Source organism: Podarcis tiliguerta, assembly GCF_965153285.1.
Source record: "Podarcis tiliguerta genome assembly, chromosome: 10".
Taxonomy (NCBI): Eukaryota; Metazoa; Chordata; class Lepidosauria; order Squamata; family Lacertidae; genus Podarcis; species Podarcis tiliguerta.
Window position 1 is genome coordinate 57,478,296 of NC_139543.1, and position 24,184 is coordinate 57,502,479.

At 42.3% G+C, this 24,184-nt stretch overlaps 1 protein-coding gene and 1 long non-coding RNA gene across 51 annotated transcripts in view; one reads left to right on the top strand and one right to left on the bottom strand.

Annotated features, from left to right (window-relative positions):
- Positions 1 to 1,910: 1,910 nt before the first annotated feature.
- The window catches only part of MICAL3 (microtubule associated monooxygenase, calponin and LIM domain containing 3), a 190,375-nt gene continuing 168,101 nt past the window's right edge, over positions 1,911 to 24,184 (bottom strand). For 18 of the 50 annotated variants that reach the window (XM_083401644.1, XM_083401634.1, XM_083401623.1 and 15 more), the window contains 6 exons: positions 19,629 to 19,679; positions 9,737 to 9,802; positions 9,557 to 9,607; positions 6,739 to 6,838; positions 6,067 to 6,140; positions 1,911 to 5,978 (listed from right to left, as the gene is read on the bottom strand). In XM_083401644.1, the coding sequence (XP_083257770.1) occupies positions 5,794 to 5,978; positions 6,067 to 6,140; positions 6,739 to 6,838; positions 9,557 to 9,607; positions 9,737 to 9,802; positions 19,629 to 19,679 (527 nt within the window). In that variant the 3' untranslated portion in view covers positions 1,911 to 5,793. The remainder of the gene's footprint in view (positions 5,979 to 6,066; positions 6,141 to 6,738; positions 6,839 to 9,556; positions 9,608 to 9,736; positions 9,803 to 19,628; positions 19,680 to 24,184) is intronic. The other 32 variants (XM_083401660.1, XM_083401663.1, XM_083401659.1 and 29 more) reach the window with 5 other exon arrangements.
- LOC310659277 lies at positions 13,455 to 18,977 on the top strand. The gene is made up of 2 exons (XR_014502710.1): positions 13,455 to 15,511; positions 18,448 to 18,977. It is a non-coding gene; the product is annotated as an uncharacterized lncRNA (long non-coding RNA).

The window sequence follows — 24,184 nt, forward strand, 5'->3', positions numbered from 1 at the left end:
TAAAAATATAAAAACTGCTCCTTCTTAGGAATGCTTCTTCATAACACTGTGACATAGCAACTTTAAAACAAGGGACTGTGCCAGTTTTATCAGCATGTAGTTCAAAGGGTTCATTTGCTTGGAATAGAAAGGGGTGGGGCGAGAATGCGGCTTAGACTCGAACTGCAGATTCATACATTTCAAAATCTTCCCAACACTGTCTTCTGAACTTCCTCTTTCCTAGCAATAGAAAGTGAAACTGACAGCTGTTTTTAGCATGTCTGAACTGAGAAGTTATGAACTATGTGTGTATGCTTCACTCCATCTGATAACAGTACTCAGAACTGCCCTGCCACGTAGGTTAGGCCAAGAGAGACTTGGCTGTGTCTCAAGGTCACCCAGGAAGCATCAGGGCTATCTACAAATCTGAACTTGGGTCTCCTTCAGTACTTAGCGCCGTGTCATATTGCCTGAACTGGTAGTATATAAATGCATGCATATATGCATGCCAATGTTTTAATTTTATTTATTAAATAGTTATTCTGTCCTTCCTCGCAGAGGAGACCAGGGAATGAAAAACAAGTGATAAAGCCATAAAAACATCTTACAGCCCATTCCAGTACAGATGCAGACAGTGAAAGATCTCAACTTAAAAGGCTTGTTGGAAGAGGAAGGACTTCACTATTCAAGCAGAGGGGATTCCAAGGGTGGGTTCCACAACTGAGGTGCTGGAAACTGAGTTCCGGAGAGTTCCAGCTGAAAAAAAGCCCTAGCTCTGCAGATTCACTTATCCGAATATCCGGCTTAATTACTTTCTTGGTTGTTTCTGCTGTGCTGGTCAGTGGTGGCCATTTTCAGGCAGCAACTATGGAAGAGGGGAGTGATAGTGGACGAATCGGAGAGCAGGCGGGGGGGGGATCAGACAAATCAGGGAGCAGGAGAAATCAGACAAATCAGTTTGGGGTTTTTTAGTTTTTACTTTGTCTCTCTTTTGCTGATTGGCTGTAGTGATTTCAGGAAGAAACCATGGACAGGGGTGGGGTTGAGGAGAGACATAGCAAACCCTGCATTACAAGTGTTCCCATAAGAAATAATGGAAATTGTGGGCTCATTATGTGAACAACTTCCAGGGGACACATTGTGATGGTTAAGTAGGAGTTGCGTGTATATGCTATTTTCATGATTTATTATTATTTGTTTTGATATGTTCTGAAGGCAGCTTTTAAGTAAAAAATTGGCCATAGCACATCGGGCTGCTCTGAAAACAAAATCAAATTTTTCAGCATCTTGAGATACATCCTCTTTTGTTTTGGGGTATTATATATATATATATATATATATGCAGGTTTTGGTGTCCTCGGGTGTCTTCACCAAAACCTGCATTCCTGTACCCGTGAAAATCTACGAAAGCATATATATATATATATATATATATATATATATATATGACATGTCCACCATATTATAGAACTTAAGCCACCAATGAAACATTGGAAACACATCCTACGAGTTGTGGTGGATAATTAGGAAAGCAATAGAAAATAAAATTGCCAATATGGTATAGCGTCTTTATAAAAAGTCTATGGTGCTCTCAAACTTGTAATACTGGGTTTGTGCTATAGTGGTGCTATTGATATTCTGCTCATGCAATAGGACTTCTAATTCCTTTCCTATCCCTGCCCCCCCCTAAATGAAAACGGTTCCAGATGGTTCACCAACCCCCTAGAACAGATTTTGAAGGGGAGAGAAGGGGAGAGAAGGGGAAGTTCTGTTGCACAAGTGTAAGACTTGCAGGAGCAAAATGGCAGCATTGTACACAACTGTGTGTACTGCTTTGCATCTCAAAAAGGATAGTGTAGAACGGTGCAGAATAGGGCCACCAACAATTTGCTGTTTGCGTGAACCGTGAAGCAAAATCAAATTCCAGTAAGTAAGAAAAAAATTAATGACTTTATTTTTTATTTTTTTTATTTTTTTAGTTACGTTGGTGACCTGAGGTGCTAAACTCTCAACACCAACAAAGCAAGTGTGCATAGGAACGTACAGAATGAAATGCAACCAAAAATAGGAAGTAAAACAGGGGTTGGGATGTTTTAGACATGAAAACAGGTACGGTACACAATTTCCTGTTACACTGCACACACGCCAACAATAAAACAGTCTGAATATCAGAGTTCCCACCTGTCCCAAGGGGAAGATACCACAGTTCCTTGGGACAGGGTTGTTTCACATACATACTTCTTTATATATATATATATGTATAAAATTAAATTACTGCAATGCCATCAAAACATGACATCCCTTCCTCCAATAGTTTTAGTGACATTCTCATCTACCTTCCTTGCTTATGAAGCTCCACTGCTAGTGCTCTCGAAGGCAGCAATTCTTTGGAAGCCTTCTGTCCTCTTATCATGCATTGAGAGAGAAATACCCTCCTCTACCTCTTCATATCAAACAGACTGTTTCGTGGTACATTTTTATTGCAAACAATCACAGCATTTTCTTTTTTTAAACATGAGGTTGGAAAACTAATACACCACTTTCGTCTCAGGGCCCAAATGTAAACATTCTGTTAAATACATTTTCTTAAAACCTTGCGGGGAGGGTATCAACTTTTTTTTTTTTTTGCCATAAAAAGAATTTGTGCTACTGGGTCATGCAACTCTGGATATATTTGTTGATGCTCTAAAATGCTTTTGACCTGGATGTATTTTTAAAAAAACAGATTAAAAACCCAGAGGATGCAGCAGGTGTGCTTGTTACTTCTGCATTAGCACCGTGTCATAAAAGGAGGGCCAGACACTGCATTTAAAGAAACTTCTTGACTGACAGCAGGATCAAGCACAATCAACACAACATATTACAGGAAATGTTAAGAGTGGAAGAGGAAATATGATTAATGCTGCTGGTGCTGTCATGGGCTCTAAAACCCCTCTCCTCTCTCTGCAAGGGAGTCTTAGCTGCCCAAAAGAAGTCTGGGCTAACTAGAGGCAGAGCTACACAGCTGCACTGGAGCTGGAAAGGACTTTCCCTTCCACTTTCTCAGACAGACTCTTCTACTCTCATTCCACATGCAGCTATAGGCAGCTTAGGAAGAAGCTTAGCGTGTCAACGTTTTCCTACAGTGAAAAATTCAAAGAACAGACAGAAGTGAGTTCAATTACGACCACTTTACAGAACAATCCATTTTCTCAGTTCCATTATAAATTGCACCAGGCACAGCAAAATAATGCAAATTCCGATTTGCCTCTTTCATGTGGCTAGACACCAAATTTCAACAACTGAATTCTAGCTCCATCTTAAAGGGGAGCTTGACTTCCATTTTGCCATACACTCCCCTGTTGGTCTCTATGGATGTCAAAGATGCTGTCTGAGACAACTGAAGTTATATGTTCTTTTTCTTCCTCAATTAGGGGTGGCTAACCTTTTACTCCCGTTGGACTCCCATTAGCCCCATCCAGCATGCTCAGTAGTCAGGGATTATGAGACTTGTAGTCCAGTAATATTAGAAAAGCCAGAGATTAGTCCCTTCTGTTTTGAAAGCTACAAATAAACACCAGTCCTAGTGAACACCTCCCCCCAAAGTCTCATGAACCATGAACACACAAGTCCTGCTTGTTCTGGGACTATATGTGATATGAATTCTGCCAGTGTAGCATCACAATCTTTCAATATCTTAATATTCAACAAATGCCAGGCATGGTACCCCTTTGGCATACAATCTTCTGACACTACATTTCAACACATGCTGTTGCTTCAACAGCTTTCTGTTCAGCGTCATCAGTACTGACATTTTATTAAACAAGGAAGTGGATGGGTGTTTTAAAACCTTTCCCCATTTTTTCTCTCTAGTCTTTCCTGTTTTGAAAACACAGCATTTCCTGTTTTGAAATCTAGAGATAAGATGGTGGCTGCTTTAAAAGACACACCTATTTCTTGGGATGACTGCTTCCCTAAAAAAAGGTTAATTAAAAAAATAGTCTGCACTTTGTTTGGAGACTAGAACTACAGCTTTCTTTCTTTAAACTAAGCCCAACTGGAGCTAAAAAATGCAAATGGAAAATTCTGTATGTGGCAGGTCGGCACTTTTGAGAAAGTTATTGTGAAAGACATGGTGTGCTTATGGAACCTCTCAGCTGGTTATAGACAAGAGTCTATTCTGTGTTATTTCCTATTTGCTACTGCACTGAGCCAACTGAATGAAGGCCTAGGACAAAACCAGTGGGGCTTGTGCTAATCCTTCCCTTGGGAGGCAGATTTTTACAGAGCCAGCATGTGTGGGTTTTTTAAAATATATGGGGTAAAGTGGCAATGCCACAATTATAATTACAAAAACCTTAAACAGCAGTAGTTAAAATAAGCATGGGTTTGCCATTCAGGAACAGAGGATATGGAGTGCAGGAGCAAAGTCTGCCATCACCACTCAGCTTTGTGAGCTCTCTTTGTGAGGATGCAGCTTAACGGAGAAGACACCCTACCTGGGAACCCTGCCTGCATATTTCCTAGGGTTGCCCCTCAACGTGGTGCAGGGACAAGTCCAAAGTACATGAAAGCATCTCCTCTCCACATCAAAAGTAGCGTGTAACTGTAACAGCATTAATAGAACTCTAATAAATAGGTACAGGGAAAGGGAGAACAGCAAATTAAAAATAAGAACAACAAAAGAAAAAGGTTGGGGAATGCAGCAGGCACACAGATTCACCACTCAAACATTTGCTCACTTCTTAAAAAGGTATAAAACCCAAATCTTTCAAGTATTAAAAAATAAGTTAATAGACATTAAAGGGTCTAAAGTGACTAAAGGGCCCGGGTAGGTCTTTTGCTTCATTTCCAACGTGCAAAAAATAATAAAGATATATATCTATAGATATAGATATATACGCAAAAAACAAAAACCCATTGAGAGTCCATTCTTGGGGGATTCGAAGCAAGGGGTTTCATCCAAGAGCTCCCGCAAACTGCTTCATAAGTAACCCATTTTCAAAATCAGCACTTTCCAGTGTCAAAATTGTCACAAGGTTCACAACAGAGCAGTCTACTGTCAATGGAGACAGGAAAAACTGTGACTTTCAGTCCAGAGCATTGCATGGCAGAAAGGGGGTGGATTACACACTCTTCCCCTCTTAGAACAATGGCAACTTGTGGAGGCTGCAGCAAAGAGAGCTAGTCCACTGGAGCCTGTATCTTCTGTAGAAATTTCATGTCAGCCAGTCTTCCAAGTCTCCAGTCCTCTCTGAATTCAGGGTTCCTCCATACCCAGACAATAATGGCAGCTTCAGGCTTCTTTGGTGAGGAGAACCTTAAACATACACACAGTGTGCTCTGGGGTACAGAGTGGTTTGCTCTCCCGTGGGCTGCTGCAAGGTGATGCTTCAGAAGAGAGTAGCCACTTCTCGCCTTTGTATTTCAAAACAAAAACAAGAACACAACCAGCTAAGTAAATATGAAACGGACAAGCTACGGCCCACCTGAATTGGTTAAAGTTGTGGTGTATTTTATTTTTTGTTTTAATAAAATGTTTTCATCTCATTTTTTAGCCTCTCTCAGAGATCGCAAAAACTCAATGGCCTCTTTGCACAGGTCCTTGAGGAAGGCACACAACCTCAGCTGACCACCTCAGGCTTGGGGTTTGCAGGCCTCATACAGGCCTCAGCACTTTTCGATCCGACCCCCTCTCAGGAAGAAGCACTCAGGCGCTGCAAGAACCCTCAAGAGGTTTCTATGCCAAGGTATCTCCTCCATCCAGGCAGCTCCAGCCAACTTGGCACATGCCAACTGGACAACGCAGATCGGCAGACGAGTGCGCTGCTAAGCTCAGGACCAGTTTAGGTTGAATCCCTTGGACAGCATGACTGCCTCTAGGTCCTTGTCTTCTTCCTTCTCCCGGAGTCGCTGCTCTTCGAGGAGGGCCACAAGAGAATCTCTCTGTTCCACCACCTCTAGCATTTCATTCAGGATCCTTTTCTCTTCTGACAACTCTTCATCTGTCTTTAGGTGATCTAGGAAAGAAAGGGACAAGCAGTCTTGTCAAACTAGCCAAGGAAGTAGCAGGGGCCTTCTAATGGGAACCAGAGTACATCGACTTACCTTCCACTGCCATCCTCTCCCGAAGTTCTTGCTGTAGTCGGCTTTGCCTGTCCTCCAGCTCCAACTCCCGAGCGCTGCAAGGAGAGAAGAATAGACAAATGTCTGGTTTGGGTTGTTTCAGCAGCAGTCTAAGCTACTGGCTTAAAAATCTAACATGCTCAGGTAGTAAAGTGTTCCCTTTCAGTACTGATTGTAAGGCAATCCTTCAGTTGTACTAAGAACCTTGTTCAGAACAACCTCCCTTGGTTAACATACATGTCGGTTTTTCACCTAAACCCATGTTGCGGAATGGTCAGAAAGGCAGATGAGAAAATAACAGGAAAATGCCAAGTCACTCCATCTGGCCCCTACTGCCCACTGCACATCAGGGCTGAGCTGCAAGGGACAAGATCTTCCTTCTTACATTGACCTTATTTGGAATCATGAATGAGAAGGAAATGCTAAGAGAACCAGGTCTCAGCAGCAGATCACTTCATCAGTTTTATAAAATTTTATTTTACTTGGAGCGCCTATGGGTCTCCAGAGCAACAGGATTCCCATCTGTACATTGTCACCACAGCAAAGGTGAAGACAGAAACAGGTTCCATAACATATCTCTGCCTGGGGATAGTTGCCTCGTCTTTCCCCTTCTCTGCGTGGACCAAGCATGCAGAAATTCCTCTCCTTACTCACAATATCATGAGCTCCGACTCATAGCGCACTAAGGCATTCTTCTCTTGCACCAGCTTGAACCACTCCTGCATCAGCTTGGGGTCGTCCTTCTTCCCCATGCCTGCCAAGAGAACAGTTTAGGTCAGCTTGGAGAAAGATTCCCGCCATTTCCATAAATCCAGCAGGCAGGCAGGCAGGAACAAAAATGGGAGTGGGGCAAAATGTGCAAAGAAAGCTGAGCTAGATGCTGCCAGAGCACTCTTGTCAGATCTGCTTGCTTAGTTTGTCTATGGCACACAGGAAGGAGGGGCACCTCCAGTAAAATAAACAAAAAAACCCCACTGGATCCATGTGCCCTGAATCTACCTTCCCCATCACATCTCCCGCCAAACCAATAGCCATAATTACAGTCACTTTTCAGTATTTTTCTTCTGTTGTCCTTTTCAATTTGGACACTTTCAAACATAGCTCTGACACTTTCCAACACTTTCCAACAAAGCCTACCTGTTTCAAGCCATGTTTTCTCACTCACACCTTAATCAACACCCATTTGTCCACTTTACATATAACTATAGAGCGATTAGTGAACAGTTCCTTGATGGGCTGCTTCAGAGTTGATTCTGGCTCCTACCAGTATTGTAGTCTTAAGTGCTGTGCTCTCCCCTTTTCAAGCCACCTGCATTAACTTAATGACTGAAAGCAACCAGTTCCTGACCACTGCTATCAATAATTTCCCTTCCTCTTGGCTTTATCAGTCACACCAGGCAGATCTGCCTCAATGTGTCTGCTAGAGATCCCTCACTTAAACAAAAAGCACGTATTGTGTGGCATAAATACAGGTTCAATCAGTTGAAGTTCACCAGCTCAAGACCACTAGTGCATGGTAGAAAAGCACAAGAAGAAAATCTGCTCACATAAAAAGGAAGAGGAAGCATGGTACCTTCCCAGGTATAGTCATACCTCGGGTTGTGAACGTGATCTGTGCGGGAGGCACGTTTGCAACCCACAATGCCGCATCTGCGCACACATGTAAAGCAATTCAGCACTTCTGCGCATGGGATCGTTTTGCGCTTCTGTGCATGCACCAAAACCTGGAAGTAACCCGCTCCAGTACTTCTGGGTTCGGCATGGTCCGCAACCCGAAAACGCGCAACCCACAGCGTTCACCACCTGAGGTATGACTGTATTTCAATAAAAGCTTAATCAATGAAAACCAAGCTAGTAGACCCAGTAGCAAAGCTTGATATGAAATAAACAGCATAGCCATTTTATGTTATTTTAGAGAGCTACAGCCACAACCCATATCTAGTAATGAAATATGCAGCTCTTTATGGGTAGCTGTTTGGATTCAGATGCTAAAAATCAGTTTGGAAGCAAGTGAATCCCTGGTTATGTGCTCCTGATGATCAGGGTCTTGGCCTAACCACTGTAGGCCCACCTATCCTGCACCTATCAGATTTCACCATCCTATCAGAGGTGTCAATAGTTTAGGAAACTGGTATGTGGAAAGAACACAGTCAAGTTGCAGACAGGGTTAACTCCTGTTTCTCATCCATACCATAGATGAGTTCTCATCTCATATAAAACTAATGGGGACATCTATTCTAAGGAAAATATGTTGCAAAATTTGTGCCTACTTATGTGCAAATGGCAAAATATTTGTATTAGACACTATTCTAATTATTCAAAAATGCAGACTCTTATGGGGTTATGGAAGCCCAAAGGAGACACTCTAGAATGGGGATGGTCAGCTACCAAGTCAGATCCAGCTACCAAAGCATTATTATCTGTTCCTGGTAGTGCTTGTCAGTATTGGATGACACTGACTAATGCGTGATTTGTAACTGAGGATGCCTTTATGCAGCAAGACATTATTTCCCATCACGGTCAAGAAAACGAAATGGTCCAGAGGTTCTTGGTGGCCCTGTTCCTACCACTTATTCTCAGGTAACGAGAATTCTCCTCCTCTTTCAAAACCACCAGCACAGCTCCAGAACACAAGAAGCAAACATACACAGTACGAAAATCTCACCCTAGCCAATCATGGCTGTGGATGGCTATACCTATCCATTGCTTGGTCCCAATTAAGCCTCTCTGAGCATCTCTGCACAAGGTGCCCTCATAGCCATGGTGGAAAGAGAGAAGAAGCTTACACATGCAGATGCCCAGTGCATTGGAGCCATGAGAAGCACTGGGGAATCTCCCCACCCTTTCCACTGTGAGGATAATCAGCAAAGAAACTTCTGCACAAAACAGCCAAATACATGTCAACACTGACCTATGGAAACTTTTGTTCATTTGTGGGATGTAGATTTATTTTTATTATTATTATTTTTAGACAGCCAATGAGCAGAGGGAGAGGCAGGGGTGGGGAGGAAAGATGAACAATTGATGAAAGCACACCATGAAAAGCAGAGAGAGTGGTTAGCCGAAGTTATACATGGCGGTCACATTCCACCCCTTTTCCCCCATGCCTTGGGAAATGGAAACACTTCAGTGGGAATCTGGTTCCACTTGGGATAAAGAAGATGCTTAGCCAGATACGGACTGCAGAAGACCAGTCTAGATTATGGCAGATCAAGAGGGTGCCTTTTCAAAGTCAAGGGTTGTTGGGGAAACCAGTCATTACAAAAGACAGTATGCCTTTAACCCATGTGTATTATTTTTTTTAAAGGAAGTAGACTCACACCCCACTCCCCTGCAAGATCATCCAACACGCCAAACAGAACCCTTAAGGCATGAAACTGATGCCACTACCGTCATTTCTGATCAATTGCGCCAATAAACTTCAAGACTATCCTTATCCCCACAATGCACAGCTGAAAAAAGGATACTGTACCTTTACGATCCTGCCAGACACACTTCATAACAAGGTTGTTATAGAGGGTTTCTTTGAGATTGAAGGAAAGAGAAGTTTGGCGGTGAGCCACTTGATATTGTTGCTAGCTCACTAGTGTCTCTACACCAATCCAATGGCGGTTTGGGAACGGAATGGAGGGAATGCAAGAAATTACATTACCTTCATGGGCACAGCAAGGGCAGAAGGAGAGAGGTCTACGGCGTGGTGTCCCGGCATTGGGCTCAACTTCAATAGAACCAAAGATGGGAGAGGAAGAAAGGAAGGGAAGAGGAAGTTGGAAGTGGAGAGGAAGAGAGGAGGAGAAACAGGGTGAAAATAAACAGACAAGCAAAAGGACAAAAAAGCACAAGAGTGAGAAAGAAAGGAAACAACAAGAAGAAGTAGAAAAGAAAATAATAATACAAGAAATGGAGAAGCAGAAACAAGGGGAACAGTCTACAGATGGAACATCCTTTGTCAACACGAATAATGGAGAAGAGCAGACTGTGGCACTGGGAGGGGAAACAGTGTGGGCCACAAAAGTTACTGGGATAATGGGGAAATGCCAACATTTGACATTTCTTGTGCTTGGTGACTTTTCACCCTCCAGGTCACATGGTGCAGTTAAGAGATAAAAGCACTAAGAAGAGGGTGGACAACATTAAGTTTCTAAAGGATCAGGAGAGCAAATAGGTTTTAAAAGGCCATCTTTAAAATTAGCTTGTCACATTCCATGTGTTTTTTTTTGTGACACTGTCCAAGGAAGTAGGTTGACAGTGGCAAGTATCATGTGTTTAGTAAACAAAGGCAGATCATGGCGCAAAACAGGACTGACTGCCTATGATGGGCAAACAAACCTAGACTAAACCAGGGATACAGAAACTGTTGTCCCCCTGACCCAAAGGCTTTTGGATTCTCATTCACCTCAGTCAACATGGCCAACAGTCAGGGTGATGAGAGCTGTAGTCCAGCAACTTCTGGAAGGCCAAATGGTCCCCTATCCTGGGTCTAACCAAAGCCTTGACCGGTATTTTACATGTATTCATGCATAGTTTGTATTTCTGGCCCTGCCAATATCAAGGGTAGACAGAAAGTTGAGGACTATGCCCCACTGGTATGTTTGTTTGTTTGTTTGTTTGATGGGGGGGGAGAAGTTTGAGTATGTGGCAATTAATTAGATATAACAAAGTAAATTAACATTTCCCAAATTTCTGATAAAAGAGGTAGTTTGTATTAAAAAATAATAAAATGGGAGGAATACTTCTCAAATTTACACACTCTGATGCAGAGAATAGCCTCTTCCTATGGGTTGGCACTTATGGGAACCATCAATTATCCAATGAATTCCTCGGTTTGGGAATTATTGCGGTAGATTATACATAAAGAGATGAATAATCTTATAGAATAGGGATGAGGAACTGGGTGCTGCTGTGTACAGAAGTCCCAGCAACCAGCTGATCACTGGGGCTTGAGTAGTGCAGTCCGTGGTGCTTTGTTAACCCCCAGTGATCTATATATTACAGAAAGACCTGTGGCCCATTGACTAGTCTGAGTAGAATGGAAGTAAAAGAAAAATGCCACTGTGTAATAAGGAGCGACTGAATTTATAAAAAAGAGGACATTTATAACCCACTGGAATCAGATCTACATGCACATATAATGGAGAGGGAAAGCCTCAGTTCTCATTTACGAAGATAAGGTCTGGGAAGGGAACAGCTTTTAGAAGGGACCATCACAGAACTAGAGCAGTAACACACAGGACAGACCAAAGTTAAAAGGGAGGAGGCACATCAGTTTGCAAATAGTGTGTGAATGAGCAATGTGAATCTTTCAACAGGAAGAAACATGTATACTCAGTGTGAAAAGGGTTAAAAGTACATCACATATACATGTTACATGGTGCCCATCTGTATGTGAAGACTCATCTTGTTTGAAGACATTCCATAGTATTCCCAGACAACTTTTCTCTCTCTCCCCCCCCCCTCCAACAAAACCAAACAACCAACAAATTGAATGCCTTAAAAGTATTTTTGTCACTTGGGGAAGAGATCCATGAAAATCCATGTAGTGTAACAATGCACACAGGTTTTTCTTTAAAGTGGCAATGCAATGGTGCTTTGTTTTTACTTCACAGGTCTCCTTCAAGGGCTAGTCTTAGATAGATATGTATTCCATTCTTAGTATGTGTAAAAAATACAAGAATACAAGTGGGTTGCTTGGATTAAATAGTTCTAAAATGCACAGTCAAGCTCTACACCAAAGGAAATACTCTCTGAATATTCTTGCATTTGCCGAAGTTCTTCCTCAGTCATGATTAAGGTTAAGATGACCTTTATGTTTTGCTTTGAACTGGGTGGATTCCATGGTGCACTGGGCTGCAACTAGACCAGGCTTCTATGCAGATTCAGTGTGTATCAAGGCTATATATGGAGCTACTACCACTTCCATGGTTGCAGCAGCCTAGTTCTAGCTGCCACACTCAGCGATACAGATTCTGAATGAGTGGTGGGAACCTGTGGCCCTCCAGATGACGTTGGGCTGCAATTCCCATCACTCCTGACCACTACACATGCTAGCTAGGGCTGATGGGATCTGTAATCCCACAAGATCTGGAAGGCCACAGGTTTCCCATTCCTGCCCCACATGCACATGCCAGTTCACATAACAGTACCTCTATACAAGCACAGACCACCTCCCAATTTTGAAGGCCATTGCATGGGATCTCACCTGAAGCTTTCCAGGTGAGATAAGAGTAAATTGAGCTTGGAGGCAAAACCACTGCTGGTGCGAACCATGGTTTGACATAATATCTTAAGTGTCTCCATGGAGCTCCCCGACAATCCCCTCCATCTATGAGTGTAACTAAGTCAGTTAACCACAGGATACCCTTGCTCCCAGAGTCTGATACTGGAGTAAGCAGAGACGGGTTTCAAGAGATAAGGCAGACTGAAATATCAACTATGGAGGGTAGAGGTTCTTGGGCTTATTCCACCACATCGGTAGGCAGGCCTCTTGCTACTATTGTCAATAAACCTATATCCAATAGCTACAATGTTTTTCCCAACAGTACCTGCAGCAGAAGCTGGACCATTAATAGAATGTCTTATCCAACTCCATGGAGAATCCTCAGAGAATATTAATAGCATAAAGATGTGTTGAATAGTCCATTATGTATACAGATAATTCAGTAATATAAATGGATAAATCCTTTCTCCGCATCACTGAACTTAAAGCAAAAAAAGATCACAAAGGCTACTAGACAGCAAACATTTCTATTGCTCGTCAGCAAATGCCTATATTAGCAAGTTATGTGTAGCACACAGACCGCCTGAAAGTACACTCAGAACAAAATGTCTAATAATTTATAAAAGCTCCCACTGCCAACAGATGATGATTCACCACTGGTAACTGACTAGTGAGAGACTATTTAAAAGCCTGAAGCAATTTGTGAAATACATATCTTATTGAAAAACTAGACTGATCCCGATCAACTTTTTGCTAGGCCAACTGGGATCAAGCGGCAACTCAACTCACTTTGGGGTTTGGTCAAGAAATGCCTTCAAGTACCATGCAGCAAGGCATCAAACTTGAACATGATTACACCATCCTTTTTGTTCTGCTTAGGACATGAACTGAAATAGATCTTATGTAGCTCAGATACTTGCAGAGTTCCAACACAAAGAATACATCCAGCAAAAGATCATTATTTAGTGTATGTTTCCCAAACACGCCCAAGCTAAATGAATCTTGGAATCCAGTTCTATGCATGTTTGCTTGGAAGTACAGGTGCCTAAGTTCTGATGCAATGCACAGTCATCTTGCATTAACTGAACTACAGTTGTATCTTGGAAGTTGAATGGAATCCATTCTAGATTCTGTATTACTATTGCAAAAAAAAAGCTGACAGTAAGACGCATGAGACCCAAAGATGTTACTTTATTCTTACTATAAATGTCTCCCTTTTGTTTAAGCACTAGGTACAGGTACACCTACAGTTTACAGTGGATTATTGTAGGCTTCCATATGTCTGGATTTCATGGACACCACGTTGTTTTGGCATTTTTGTAACCAGCTCCTGGTTTTTGAAATATGGTAACCCTAGATTATTGCAGCACTAAAATAACTTTAAAACAGATAAACCCACTGTCCAAATGCATGCACACATATGTGCACTGGATGCTAACACTGGATACAAACCCAAATTCCATACATTTGGCTGCAGTTAGTCTTCTGCATATGATACCGTATGCGATATAGAATAATATGAAACACCCCTTCCCCCCTTTTCACTGGATATTGATAATCAGCCAAGAAGTGTGATGTATTCAAATCAGTATGCATAATGGCATCATATGATCACTTAAGCTTGGCATCCGATGTTCCAAAACTCAAGAATTCACTCAAGAGCTGGAGAAGGGTGTCCTGCATTATGCATCACCAGGCAAAAAAGTCAAGTCAGGGAACTGAAGCAAGGGGACTGCTGAACCATTGAATAATAATAATAATAATAATAATAATAATAATAATAATAATAATTTATTTGTACCCTGCCCATCTGGGTAAGGTGAATCCAGAGAGAAGTGGGGAAGTATAAATTTCTATTTGAGCCGTGTTTGACTCTCTGCATTTTAGTCTGAACATCTCTCTTGTGAACATCTGTTAGACCTGCCCCTCCATCTCTGATCAACTCTGTTTTATAATCAATTATACCTCCCCTTTCTTCCAGTGCAGGATTACTCAGCCATAAGCCTGGCATTGGCATCAGATGCTGATAACCATGTTTTCCACCTGCTACAGAGTCCTTGGAACTGACTCCTTACATGCCAAGAGACCAGTACTGCCTCTACACTCCTTGATACTGTTGGCTACACCACTGCCTTCTTTTGCCCTGGTTTGCTAGTGCTTAAAAATAATTATTCCAATATCACTTAGAGACATCCAAAAAGATTCTGGCTAGTGGATACATTTTACTATTACACAATAAAATTAAAAATTAATTTGCTGTACAAGCTAAGGATAAAAACAACATGCATTCAACCCAATATCATGAAGACCTCCTGATCGTTGTCCCAAGGTGAAATATTTTTCCCCACCTCCATAATGACAGTTCTGAAGTCCCTGGTATACCAGAAGGCCTCTGCCTAGGCTTACTACTAGGTGATGCTCTGAAAGGACCTTGCAGTGTGTTCCTGAGCCACCCCTGGCAGAGAAGCCCAGGCAAAGTCAAAGGGGGAGGCTGAATCAACCCCTCAGGCTTCAAAGACATTGGGGCCAGAAGATCCGGCCCAGGCAGTTAGTCAGTGAGCGCATGCACACTTGGGAGTGCAGTGTTGCTGTGTAATTATTGAGTCAAAGGCTCATTGTAGCTAACAAAACTCAAGAGCAAAGGCTCTTACGGCAGACTCAAGCACCAGAAGCTGGTGATGGAAGGGTTTGGGAGTCTAGGCTATATCAGGCTTCATTTGGAGTCTGCTGCTTGTTGAAGACAATCCACCATCCAGCTCCTTACTTCTGAACCTGACTCCTTTGCCTCCCCCTGCTTCCTTCTTAGAGCTCATCAGTTGCTGAACCCAAGCTTACCAATGCTGACCTGGATTACTTTTGGACTAGACGGATCCCTTCTGACCTTGGTTTGATCCTGGCACAGCTTTCCGGACACCCCTTGCTAAGGTCTGGTGATACCATGGCTGGGCTTTATTGTGCAATCTGCCTCCATCTAACCCACTGACCCAGCTGGAGTATGAGTCTGACCAAAGGGTTTGGAGCAGCCCTGAATGTAAACCACTGGAATTTCGCTTCCAATGATGGATATTGGAGTCCAAGCCAAGAATAACGGGAGACACCTTCATGCCAGCACCCGAAATTGCTGCTGGCGCTGAACACCTAAAGTGATGAGAAGGAAATGCCTGAACTGAGCCCCTTCTCAGCACAACATCCTTCTCCTGTACTCACCAGGTAATCAAGCCATGACTGCTGAACATTTCTTAGGCCATGCATATGCCATACAAGAACATGCGCAGGCATTCACGGGTGTGGCATATATCTCTGACATAGCAACTGTTTCTGTAGGGGTTGTAAGAATACACCTGCACGCTGAATCTCTCTTGTATCAAAGCAAGAGCATTTAGTAGCTGGTTCACAAAGGAACATATGCCCAGGGAATAGCAAGAACATGGTTGGAACATGTTTCCTCCTTTATCTTGAGCAGAACCCATTGTGAATGCAGAAGTCAATTCAGGTTGAGACCCACTGGTTACATTTACTGGCAAGAGGAAGGAGAGGACTTTCTGTCACTGCCTTTAGAAGTATATATAAATTTTAGCATTTATACGGTGCTTTGTGAAGTGCCTTGGCTATTCAAACCAATCATCCTATTATATCTATTACAACAGGCATAGAAACGCATTATATGCAACCATTTAAGGCAGCCATTATTAAGCCCATACCTCCCCAAGGTGGCTCAGTGAGAACAGCAGAGGTGAGGTTTGAACCAGGGATTCCCTAGCTCACAGTTCAGCCTCTTAGCCCCTACGCTACAGTGACTCTTGAGCACTCTGGCAGCCCTGTGAGGAAGTACTGAACAAACACCAGTCACAGAGGAGTATAAAAAGAACTAACACTACAAAGCCACGTGTGTCTTTTTCTGCACATAACACTGCATTTTATTTAAAGGGATACTGCCAAGTAGTGAAGTTTTCTGCTGGGGATTAAAAAAAAAGAAAGAAATCAAGACAGATTAAAATAATAATGATCTTCCATTTGGAATTGTGAAATATTACCGCTATCTGGGCTGGAGTTGAAACTAGCAAAAATAAAAAAATATAAATGCCTTTAAAACCCCAAAAGTGTAGGGAAGAAGTAACTATAGCTAATATTGCAGACATTTATCCAAACAGGAAATGTAGGGAACAAAAGGATATAATCGTGAGAAGCAAATAAGATTTATTGATTTACTTATGCTAGTTCTTTATGACAGAAAGTGAGGTTAGTTAAAGTGAAAAACGACAGTGTCCCTTTAAATGACTCCGATGACTACTTTTTAAAGCCACTGTTAGCAAAAATGACAAGACTGCTGCCTTCAAGAGGGAATTAGGAAGGGAAGGGGGGGAGAAGGAGAAGGAAGTGTGGGAGCTGCATCAGCTAGGAGCAGGACCTGTTAGGTGTAACTTTGCATTAACCCTTTTACAGCTCTGTCTGTGGGCACACAATGCCCCCTAGTGGCACACTTGGAAAGAAACCCCACATAGGATGAGCACTGGTCTCCAGAGAGGAGCCAGCAACTCTTTCTAGCAGGGATGTGTCATTTTGCTTTGAGCAAGAGCTGGAGAGCCAACAGCATTTGCTCCACCTACTGATTGACTCCAGGTGAGTGGAGGCATGGAGAAAGGGCTTAAATCTTTCTGTTATCTCCCACAACATGTTAAAACAAGAAATAGTTTGGTGGCCGAGGACCTCAGGCACTTAACTCTCCAAACTGACCTCTGTATTTGGCTGCTGAAGTATGGAGGGAGAAAACTGGCAGAGCATTTTGCTGCTCACAATGGGGAAGAAAGGGTCTATGTCTCATTTGCATGGAGGAAAGGTGCAAAATAAGGAAAGGGGGATCCTTTGAGATTTGGGACTATGATATGCCCAAGTTAGGAAATTCCTGGGGGCCTATAACCTCCTGTGCTACCACTTACCTATTTCTAAACTATGAGGGTTGAAACCACAAAACACTGTTGATCTCCTTAACCTGCAAACTGCCAGTCTGAAGAACACGGGTAGCTTGCTTGATTTTTATGGAAGAGACGCAGCAATAGTTCAAAAACATTAGTGATATACAAAAGTCACCTTAAGGAGACTTGGCAATACATCCTTCTGTCACCAACTCCCAAGGAGTGAGGACCAGAATTTAAGACACCTTGGAAAACAGCTGTAGTACCAAAGATGTGTTGAAGCAGTCCTGCATGACTGGTAACCCACCATGTCAAATGTAGCCCACCAGGGTTTCAAGCAACATCTGATGTTTTGTTTTGCCCCAGACTGCGAAAACAGGAAGGCTATCAAGTACCTGCAATGTCATAATACATGACCAGTAAGCTTGATGGGACACAATTTGTGCTGGCCTGTGTTAAAGTTGTAATATTACTGCAGAGCGGGGGGTGTTATTCATAAAAAAGTCACTATACATGGGGGTGGGGGGGAAGAAAGACAAAAAAGAGAAAAGAATAGGAACTATATCATGTTGTGGTGATCTTTGAGGATGAACTTTACACAAGGAAAGAGAAAGAGCCCGTGAATACCATCTGAGGGCTTGTTCAAACTCTTTTTTAATTTCAGAAATGACAGGGCATGTGTAACATTTGTGTACTCTCCTGGCAACCCATCCATTTGTAGGAACTCTAGCACTCAGACTGCAGTTTGGCAGTGCGGATTAAGTGTGATAATCTGTACAACTTTCCCTACAATAACAGGCAACGGTATTTAAAGAAGCATAGCATTTAAAAAGAAAATATAGCAGTCCTTATAAAGTGTAACAAAGTGTGTTGAGAGAGCAGCTGTCACTGCTTTGAGGGTAGGGGCAATCCTTGAGGGAGAATAAAGTATATAAGTGCTAATTATCTTTGGGAAGAAAAATCTAATCAATAGTTTGGATTTACTTATCAACAAAATGCATAGAACAACTAAGTTTAGGGGCTAAACTGGGGGTGGCTAACCTATGGCCCTCAATCAGTCCCAAACAGCACGGCCAACAGTCAGGGCTAATGAGAGCTGTAGTTCAACAACATCTCAAAGGTTAGCTACCCCAGGTTAAATGATGAAGTTTGAAAAGAGGCCATGATCCAGAGAGCTCCTTTAGCTAAAGTCTTGTACATGTACCCCAGAGGTCCCTCTGTTTTTCATTACAGCACCACCACCTGAAACTACATTCAAGCTACAACTACTTTTCACAGCAGACGTTGACCACTGGCAAGAGCAGCAATCCCATGTCTCTCTTTCTCCTCTTCCTGGATCCCCTGCAATGCTTAGAAATTAAAAACATGCAACATATAATATTGCACTTCCTTGTCCCCCTCCATTTCACTGGCTGCCACAAGAATGTGGCAATACACATTTTTAAATGCCAGAAGGATAGTCAAATTAGAACACTGCGGCAAAAACATAGTCTTGCGGCACCTTAAATACGAACACATTTTTATGGCATAACCTTCCATGGACTGAAATTCTTAAATGTCACCAATGGAGAGAGGAGGAGGAGATGACTCAGGGTTTTTTACCTCCATGTTTCAGAACTGGTTTCTCCAGTATTATTGTGTTGGAGGAAAAAGAAGGCACCCAGCTTACAAGAGAGTCCCCTGTGCATGCACAGAACTCAGCACGTGGCACTTTGGATCAGGCCTCCAGTGAATCCCAGAATAAAAAAGGAAAAAATTCAAAATGTGTACAAAAGACAATTTGTTGCCGAACAAATTTTGTGTATTAAACTTCTTTCCCAGTAAAGGTTATTTTAAGTTGTTGCAGAGGTTTATCCTGGTGGAAAAAAGAGTAAAAAAAATCAACCCCTGAGAAGGGGTTTAATATTCAAAAAGTGATGAGAAATAAATTCTCTGCACTTCTGCACATCTCTTCCACTTTCATTCCTGGTTTTTTTCCTACAGGAAACCACAATGGAAACCATTCCCGCCGCCCCCCGTCACTGGGGTGTTTTGCAAAAAGCCTAGACTTCATGTGACATTGCCCAATTGTGCATCTGACTGCTAACTAGACGGCTGGTGGCTCGAGCCCACCCTGGGAAGGCTGTGAGCAGGATTCCTGCATTGCGGGGCGTTGGACCAGATGACCCTCCGGGTCCCGGCCAACTCTGCAGTTGTGAGATTCTACGACTCCAAAACGCTGCTCATTAAGGACTGCTAGTTCTCCTCCGAGCTGGAAAAGGGGTTGTGCCCTAGCCAATCAATTAGGTGCAAGACTGGTTTCTTCTCATTGCTTGTGAGGAGCCAGGGATGGAAAGAAGTAGGTGGAGGGAGAGGGTGGCGGGAGCAGGTGTCAGCAGGGTTAGTGCCAGCAAAGAGGTTTCTGCCATACATACCACCCAGGTGCAAGTCGATGAGGTCACTGTAATAAGACTCTCCCCAATAGTCTACAACAAGGAATCGGTGAAGAGAGAGAGTTATTGGTTCAAGTACCCACCCCTGCTAGCCCTCCCCACTCCCTGCCCAGGATTCAAAGCACTCTGTAAGAGAAATTGCATACATAAGAGAAGCAAGACAGGGAAAGAGAGAGACAGAAACAGAAGAAACAAGAAATCATGCAACTCTATAATAAATATATACACATACATATATACGGTATATACTGTAAATAGGCAGGGAGGACAGGCAGGCATGGATTTCCAGGCAGAGAAGGAGAGCAGGCTGGATTCTGTATGAGGATTTGTCACCTATACTGGTTTGTATCAAGATGAGACACTGCACTGTTATTTTGGGGGACATTAAGGAAGGACCCACAAACATTCTCCAGTAGGAAGGGAATTTGGGGAAGGATACATCTCCATTCAAGAGAGCAGGGGAAGGTGTTGGGCTGGGTCTTCTCATTTCATCCTTCTTTGTATTCAGCTGCATCGTTTTGTGTTGGCTAAGCAACCAGAAAAGCACTAGGGTCTTCACTCTTGCAGCTTCTTTTTGGTAAGTTTTTTCACCTCCGGGGTAAATCCATAAACAAGCCCAATGGAATCTGGGATCTTGCATGTAAGATTGGCCTTGGGAAGGCTAAGGGCATAGCCAATTCTTTGGTAACTTTTCTCACACATCTACATTCCTGCAATCACTTTCCATAAACGGCAGATACTGTTTTATAGGATGTGAGGTCAGAAGTAGGAAACATGAAATGGCCACATGGGCCGGGGGTGTCTGGATTTGGGCAAGGAACTCAACACCATATAGCTAAGAAAAACTAAGCAGTTGCCATACCCCTTCTGCAGAATGTAAGGGTTCTTCCCCTAAAATAACTATGCTCTACAAAGAGTCTCCATTCTGACCCAAACGAAAACCCCTCCAGTTTAAATAGGGCATCCAGTATGCCTAATAATCATGTCAATGTCTGCTGGGAGTATATAACATTTGGAAATCTTTATACATTCTGGTAAACTATGAAGAGCCTTATTAAAGCAGTAATGATGTATGCAACAGACTTTAGGGTCACTTAACTCAGGAGAACAAAAATATGTATGGAAGACTTAAATCCTCTGAACTGCTCATCATAAAGGGTTTCCTTGTGTTTCCAGGATGACACTTTTCAAATTAATTTATTTCTAATCAGAAATAAAATGTCAATTGTTACTTTAGTTTCAACCCCTAAGAAGGAAGCACCATGACAGACTCAAGAAAATTGGTGTCAGAGTTGGTCCAATGCTCAAAAATTTCACTTGGGTCAAGACAGGTTTGGACCTTCTATTATGCAAGCTGAGCCAGTTGGCCTCAGGTGCCAGATATTTTGGGGGAAACCATTAAAGGCCACCGAACTATAATTAATTATTATTACTACCAAGTAGTAAAGGGCACCACAGTCGTACCTTGGATCCTGTATGCCCTGGAACTCAGACGTTTTGGCTCCCGAATGCCGCAAACTCAGAAGTGATTGTTCCGGTTTGCGAACGTTCTTTTGGAATCCGAACATCCGACGGGGCTTCCGCAGCTTCTGATTGGCTGCAGGATCTTCCTGCAGCCAATCCGAAGCTGCGATTTGGTATCCAAATGTTCTGGAAGTCGAATGGACTTCTGGAACAGATTCCATTTGACTTCCAAGGTACGACTGTACTTGGATTTTCTGCCTGGAATACCAAAGTGCATTGGGCTGTTTATGGAATGCACAAAGTATGTTCCCTTGACACATCACACAATAAGATGAACTTCAGTTTTCAATATATAAAGTAGCATAGAAAAGTGTACAAAAGTGCTCCAGGCAGAAAATCACTTCCTATGTAAACACAATGTCTGCATACGGCAAGGGCATGTATGCTGTGTGTTTACTACAACATGATAAGCACATACCGTGTCTGTTTCACCACAAGTGCACATAGCAGGAGAGCTTTTGTGTATCTGTCCCATGTTAAAGTGTGCATGCAATGCTCCTAACAATAGAAGCAGTATCAATGTAAAATAAGTCTTGCGTGAAATGGACACAAAATTCTAATTATCTCATACACAAGGAAGCTGTTTTAACAATAAAGAATGGGTAGTTTGGGGAAGGTGTTCTTTTCCCATCTGCATAACCAAAGCAGAAGCTCCTTTTCCAGCAAACCTATTACTAGCTATTAAGAGAATAAGGCTTTGTAACTGTAGTCTGCAAGGAATATCGGTTTGGCCAATACTGTGTACACTGCATAAGGCAGTCAAGGTTGTTTGGACAGTATACAGAAATAAGTTACTGCTGATATTGAAGGTGTGTAAGGAAAAAAAGAGGTTTTAAGGCACATGAAAATCTAAAAAATTAATAATTCTCTCATCTCATGAAACAAGAGCATGCCCCATCAACAGTCTATTTTTCATGGGATTACTGAATATGGACATCTTTCAGCTATAAATCCTGAATTCAAAAGGCAATTATTAATACTCATAGGCACACCTGTGAGGCCCCAAAATAAGCCAGCCTTTTCATTTGTCTCTACCTCTCCACTTCCCCATCACATTTTAGATATCTAAAGCCATCTCTAGTAATTTTCTGCTTGCCAAAGCACCACCACTGCCCATGAAGTGTGGCAAGTAAAGCCCTCAGTTGTTTGCAAAGCTCATCAAATTGATGACACCACCTATAAGGATGCTGGGGGACAAGGAAATGAATGTCAAGTGACAAAAAAAGAGTTTGCGATGGCTGTAGACTGTTGAATGTAGAGGTGCATAATTCTTTCCATTCTTTTAAAACTATATATACCTGCATTCATTTTATGAAACAATTTAAACAACAATATTTAAATAGTGGTAAAAGTATTCCAGGGATTAAGTTGGACTGAGTACATTATTTGGCCCCAGCTGATGCTGTGAGCTACCACTAGCAAAAAGCTGCACTCTGCAGTCCTACCAAAACATATTCTCTATAGATTCTCTCCTTTTCAAGTTGGAGGCAATCAAATTTTCTCTGAAGCAACAAGAATGACTCTGAAAGCCCACAAAAAGCATTTTAAACCAGAGTCAACTGCAGGATAAAATAAATAAGTTTGGGCAGCTAGTGGTGATAGCACTATCAAAATGTACTCATTAACTCAAAAATGTTAATATCTGTATGTAGCTTTAAGGAAAACTGCCTTTGAAAATAAGGACAAGGTATGATGCTCAGTTTGTGATTGTGGTGCACTAGATGTTGCTGGTTTCAATCTTAAAGAGACTGAGTCCCACAGAGTTCCCTCCCTGGGGCTCCCTTGCAGGTGCCAAGATCACTGTAGGCCACTCTCTGCAAAGTAATTTTCAACTATAAGGACATGAGACTTCCCGAGGGCTAATCCACAATTATGGAATTCCTAATCTTTTAAGATTTGCCAAAACCTGGGTATCTAACACAGGTAGGGAAAGTTTCCTGTAACTGGGGTGGCATTTGGTGGTCAAGGACAGCAAACAAGGGATTAAAATTTAATTCATCCTGTGTTGCCTTTGATATTGTTAAATCTGTCTCAAATAGGCTGTTATTTACCAGGAGATTTCAGAATAAAGCAGGATGTACATCATAATAAAAAGAAATACATTGTAATAATTAAGTGTAATGTTCTGTTCTTAGTGCACTGATTGTCCGGTCACTGATAATCCTACCGCATTCCTATTGGAAATTTCAGTGTGTCAATCCAAGCAGAAAAACAATTCTTCCAGGCTGTTTTGAGGAAAGTCAATTTAGTTACATTTCCCTCCCAAACTTAAGGCCAGTATAACAAAAGGTTACTCGTCTTTACATATCTCAAAATTAAGTTAAATTCATTTTCACCAAGCAGGTTGCCTCTTACACCTCTGGTAAATGGACATTGTGAAATAACCTGGGCTTTTGTGTGTTTGCCTCTACTCGTTTCTCAACGAAGGAGTGGTAGAATATGTCAAGTGAGGAAATCATCATCTAACTATGTTCTCTCCCATGGATGAGCTAGACATTTTGGCAGACAGAGGGCTACAGGCAAAACAGTATTCTCATTACTACTTCTTCCTCCCTCGTAAGGTCTAGTGAAACTCACCATGCAATGTCTTGCAGTGAATTCTCTCACCTCGGCACCCAATGAAGATGGAGGGAGGCAGGGAAAGTCAAGAGTGACGACATCACGTTGCATAGCAAATTTCACTGGCCATTAAGAAGGGTGTGTGGGCAGAAGACTATATACAGAGTTTTGGGTTTTCAGTAGCAGTCCTGTGTGTGCAGTAACATCTAGTTCTGCTCTTCATGTATTTCATCTATGTTAATTCCAAGTACCATTCATTAGACCAGGCCATTAAGTGTAGAGGTTCATTCCATTAACAGCAGATGACGACGACAACTGTTTCACATGTTGTATTGAATTTCTGTTTCACATGCCTTGAAGCTGTGTATGATTTTGCAGAGAACATGTGATACTTGCTGGGGCTGTTCTGTGATGGTCCCTTATGAGGGTGCTAATGCTGATTCAAGGCACAGTGA